At 34.4% G+C, this 4,924-nt stretch overlaps 1 protein-coding gene across 3 annotated transcripts; it reads right to left on the bottom strand.

Annotated features, from left to right (window-relative positions):
• Positions 1 to 256: 256 nt before the first annotated feature.
• On the bottom strand, positions 257 to 3,122 carry LOC109158241. Of its 3 annotated transcripts, XM_019306137.1 has the most exons (10): positions 2,978 to 3,122; positions 2,456 to 2,532; positions 2,314 to 2,379; positions 1,964 to 2,061; positions 1,817 to 1,854; positions 1,636 to 1,723; positions 1,248 to 1,529; positions 1,034 to 1,125; positions 936 to 989; positions 724 to 895 (listed from the first exon to the last, which is right to left on the bottom strand). In XM_019306137.1, exons 2-10 carry the CDS (start codon positions 2,514 to 2,516, stop codon positions 823 to 825), a joined length of 852 nt encoding a protein of 283 aa, XP_019161682.1. In that variant the 5' UTR covers positions 2,517 to 2,532; positions 2,978 to 3,122; the 3' UTR covers positions 724 to 822. The 3 variants fall into 3 exon arrangements, with proteins under 3 accessions (XP_019161683.1, XP_019161682.1, XP_019161680.1); XM_019306138.1 differs by lacking the exons at positions 724 to 895; positions 936 to 989 and adding an exon at positions 257 to 672 and having other exon boundaries at positions 1,060 to 1,125; positions 2,978 to 3,121; XM_019306135.1 differs by having other exon boundaries at positions 836 to 989.
• Positions 3,123 to 4,924: the final 1,802 nt, after the last annotated feature.

The raw sequence follows: 4,924 nt of genomic DNA, 5'->3' as shown, positions 1-4,924 counted from the left end.
CTGATTTTTATGAATAATAATAATAATAAAAATAATGAATGTGGTAGGGGTGGCTTGACGATTATGATCCGTTAGTTTGATTAATGGATTGGCCAATGATAATTGAATCATTAGCGTTACGACATTTTCATCTGTTCCTCTTCTGTCATCATCTCAATCATAAACGTCACGGTTATCCACTTAGGATTGCCAACAACGTGGCACTTCAACATCCTTAGTTTCATCATATCATACATACATACAACAAACATGCCCAGATGCTAAACCCCAATTATTGCATTGATGAAAACATACCTGACTAATTTACAACATTATTATATAGATACATATAATGTTTACCTAATCTATATATCTAGCTGATGATGATGACAAAGAACTTGACACATCTACATCATTTCATTTAACTAATGGTCAATATGAGCTGGAGATGGAGATGTATATATATAACATTATAACTTGTGATCCAAGATTTTCTCCCCGGCAGCCATCAGCCATGGCAGCGCAGCTCATCAATGATCATATCTAAGCCGTTACAGATGTCGGCACCGCCACCCCGGCATAACCCACTTCCGCCACCTTGTCGGTTTCCCAGAGCTCCGGCAGCGCTTCCTTCAAGTTATGGATGCTTTCTAATGCATAATCTGCACCTTGAACCCTCTGGGATTTCCCAACCTACATTATAGTTAGGCCAAGTATTAGTTGAAGAATTTGTTGTATCTCAGCACTGCACTATGTTTACTTCGCAATAGGTCACCCATCCTATTAGTCAACTGGAGTTCTTTAGTTATCTGGTTGCCATATATTTAGGTTGACATTAATCATTTAACTACATCTCTCCTCCATGATTAAGTCACAGCGCCACGGTTCGATGACAGGATGCTGAACTCGGCCCTCCAAGCTGTAGTCCCAGCAGAATGGCATAATTAATTGTGTGCCAGCAGGACAGAATTAGGTGAACATCAAACCATTGATGCAATTGTAGTAAATGTAACGTTTTATCCGTTACTATTATTATAACATTAGGATAAGTTATGATAAAAACTTGTAAAAGTTTCTTACCAGAACTGTATCAAGTCCAACGCGTTTCCCAGCGTGTATGTTTCGGACACTATCCTCGAAGAACAGCTGAGAAGAAAAATCAGGAAAATACATAAAAGATCATTACTTCAATTCATTCAACTTATTGTCAATTATACGATAGAAAGAAGGGGCTCAAAGCCTCAAATAACACAAGTTCTGATCCTTACAGTTCTGCGGGGGTCGAGTTTGGCTATTTCTAACGCCTTTTCGATGGCAGCTTCAGATGGTTTGCAGACAACCGGAGTCTTGGGCAACACTGATCCAGCATTAGGTTGAAGGAAATGCCCGACGATGTCAAAGATCTCAGGGGAGTGAACCTTGTCATCGGATATCGTGTTCTTTTGAATGGGATTGAGAGTCTCAAAGCATATAATCCCCTCAAAACAGTCCTCCAGTCCAAGGATACCAAGAACTTTGAGGGCGTGAACCTTGTCAGCATTTGTAAAGATCTGTTGTGCAGCAGAGCATAGACGAGAAACGAGTTAGCAAACCGATCAATTACACACATATCAACATTAGATGTAATCAAGGCATGATATCGGGGGAGGGTCTTACAATTTTCCGATAAGGTAAGCTCAACAAAAGATTTCTGAGAACAGGGTCGGGCTTCAGATTTTCATAAGGCAATCTCCCATGTACAAAACTGCCAAAATTATGGTATGTATCAAAGGTTCAGTCATCCAAAAATACCGTACCATATAAACTGACGAAACAACGAAGAAGTTCAAATCCTTACCTATGATATTCATCATAGTCAAAATTATAGCCAATTGCCTGCCAAACATAACATATTTCAGTAATCCATCAAAACTTCCAACACAAACTAAGGTTCATTTCATTTCTCTTCTATTGAATATGAACAGGAGATAAGATAAACACATACCCTGAGGCCTGCCATTGTAGTCCCATAATTCTTGTACAGAAGATTAGACAAGTCAGGAATTTTGGCAGGCTCTATGCCCAGCTTTTCAACCATGTAATCTGGAGAAACATATTGTAACAAGAATCAGAAAAAAACAACCACACAACAAATGAAATAGTGGATCATATCAAAAGGGGGTAACCCAGCCTTCTTGGTTTGAACCGGTCAGCTATAGACAACCAGTCCTTCGCCAGAAAGAGTCACAAGGCTGGATTTTTCTAGTGCACACTCTCGGGTAGTGACTGCAGGTTTCTCTCGTTATCCAAAATTTTTTTTTTTTTTTTATCAAAAGTATAAAGCTTTTAAAATACCTGCTATGTTCTTGCCACAGGCTGCATTCAGACCAGCACTGAGGGGATAAAGAGTATCATCTAAATCTGCAGATCCATAATGCAAGTCAAAAACTCCACCTAACAATAATGGCAGCCATTTTTATGCCAAAGAAAAGCTTACCAAACAGAAGGCAATCATATTTGGGCCTCTGAACCTGCCCATACCTTTCCTCGTATGTCATCTTGGTCTACAACAACCTGAATAGACAATACAAAAACATAAGCATTATGCACAAGGATAATCTAAATCCACCCAGACCAATATCAAAGTTCAGTTCAGTTCTCAGGCTGTTTCTCCCAAAAGATTAACTAGATCTACAATTCCTCTCAATCAACTTTGAATCATGAATTCATGATAAAGCCATGATGGGTTTTAAATGATTCAAGAAAGGGGGGACCTTTCCTGCTCATAATTCAAGAACCTTTAATCAGTAAAGAATTTAACTTCAAGATCGAAACAAAATTAGCCAAAATTTTCAAATGTACTGATTACTGTTACAGTAGAAAAGCAAAGCCCAAATCTTTAAACCCATAATTATCTCACGATTTTAGCTTTTATGAAGCTCTCTCTGAAATGGCAAAATTTTCCGGACAAAAAAAAAAAAGAATGACAAAATGGTGAGAAACCCAGAGGGCGACATACCCAAAATCCAAAGGAGGGTGATAAGAACAGGAAATTAGGGGAGTTGCAGAAAGAAAGGGAAGGCTATGTATTAGTACAGGTTGGCTCTATTGTGATTTGTGAGCAGAGACTGTAAGGTGGGAAGAGAGGGGGGAAGAAGATGAAGCTTTGGCTTGGTTTAAATAGGCGCAACGCTATACTTGCGTCCTTGTCATGTACACCGTATATTGTGACATTTGGCACACTAATAATTTCTCACAAGCCAAACAAATGGTTTTAGTATTTTGATTACAATTAGGTGGGTCAGCCAAGGGCAACCAATGAATATAATTCACATTATGAAGGAAAATTACGAAAGGGAACTTTAAGAGGGAAAAAATATTTCTTATAGTAACGCTTCATTTGTTTCGTAGAGCGTTTTCTCCCAATTTTCTGAAGCGTTATTTAGTAACGCCTAACTTACTTTCTGAGATATTTTATTCTCAATTTCATCAAAAGTTATTTTAGTATCACTTAACTTGTTTTCAACAATATTTTCTCCATAATTTTTCTCAAAAGTTATTTTAGTAAACCTTAACTCGTGTTGTCATATAGCCTCACAACATAAATTAATTAGAAAAATTATACCTTGTGAAATAATATTATAAATACAAACACCAATTTTTAATCATTAACTTTGAGTATGGAGCAATATTAAATCTCTGTTGTTCCACCCTTAAGGGTGCCTACAATATATAATCACAACTCACAAGGTTCTAAAGTTCACCTCATTTTTCATACCTTTTGAGAGAAAAGATATTGCGTACATTAATTTCTATTATACACTCACATATCTTTTTTTTTTTTTTTTGAAGATCCACTCACATATCTTTACTTTGTAGTGATATTTGATTCTTTATATTAATTATTCACAACAACTTATTTTTCACCAACTAAGTTACCAAGCAATGAAATTAATATTTCAAATAATGTTTTTTTTTTCATGAAATTTAAATTTAATTTCTTATCAATTATTTCTTACAAGCCAAACGAATAGTTTTTTTTTTTTTTTTTTTTTTTTTTTTTTTTTTTTTTTTTGAAAACAATAGTTTTAGTATTTTGATTACAGTTAGGTGGGTCAACCAAGAGCAACCAATGAACATAATTCACATCATGAAGGAAAATTAGCGGGGGAACTTTAAGAGAAAAAAAAAAAACTTTTTCTTTTATAATTAGTAACGCTTCATTTGTTTTGTAGGTATTTTTCTTCCCAATTTCTTCGAGCGTTATTTTAGTAATGTTTAACTCATTTTACTGGAGTACATATTTCTCCCCAATTTCCTCGAACGTTATTTAGTAACGACTACCTTATTTTCTGAGATATTTTATTCTCAATTTCTTCAAAAGTTATTTTAGTATCGCTTAACTCGTTTAATTTTCTAAAATATTTTCTTCATTATTTTTCTCAAAATTTATTTTAGTAATCATTAACTCGTGTTTTCGTATAGCCCCATAACATAAATAAATTAGAAAAAGTATACTTTGTGAAATAGTAAAAACTATTATAAATATAAATGCTTAGGAAAGTCTAACGCGCAACTTTGTAATCTAATTCACCTATACAAAAAAAAAAAAAAAAAGAAGCAATTTTCCAAACTTGCAATTGTACAAGTAATCTGCTTACTATTTATCTCAATTTTATAAATTTAATGTAATTGTCTATTTTATTTATATCAATTGAGATTCCTATTATTTCATATAATAAAATAATTCATATGATATTTGTTTTAAAGATCGATATAGATCACTAGTATAAAATACAAAAATCACATGTTAGAAGGAAAGTAGTTAATCTTGCTAGGAACGCATGAATGATATAAAGTCCAAATTCTCACATAAATAAATCGAAACACTTCTCAAAATAGCATAAAAAACAGCAAAAAGAAATAACTGATGACTCAAAAAGCAAAGCAAGCCATGGAAGCATTA

The sequence above is a fragment of the Ipomoea nil genome, unplaced genomic scaffold, assembly GCF_001879475.1.
Source record: "Ipomoea nil cultivar Tokyo-kokei standard unplaced genomic scaffold, Asagao_1.1 scaffold2805, whole genome shotgun sequence".
Classification (NCBI taxonomy): Eukaryota; Viridiplantae; Streptophyta; class Magnoliopsida; order Solanales; family Convolvulaceae; genus Ipomoea; species Ipomoea nil.
Note: the sequence above shows the minus strand (reverse complement) of the source record. Positions and strands in the feature narration are given on the sequence as shown.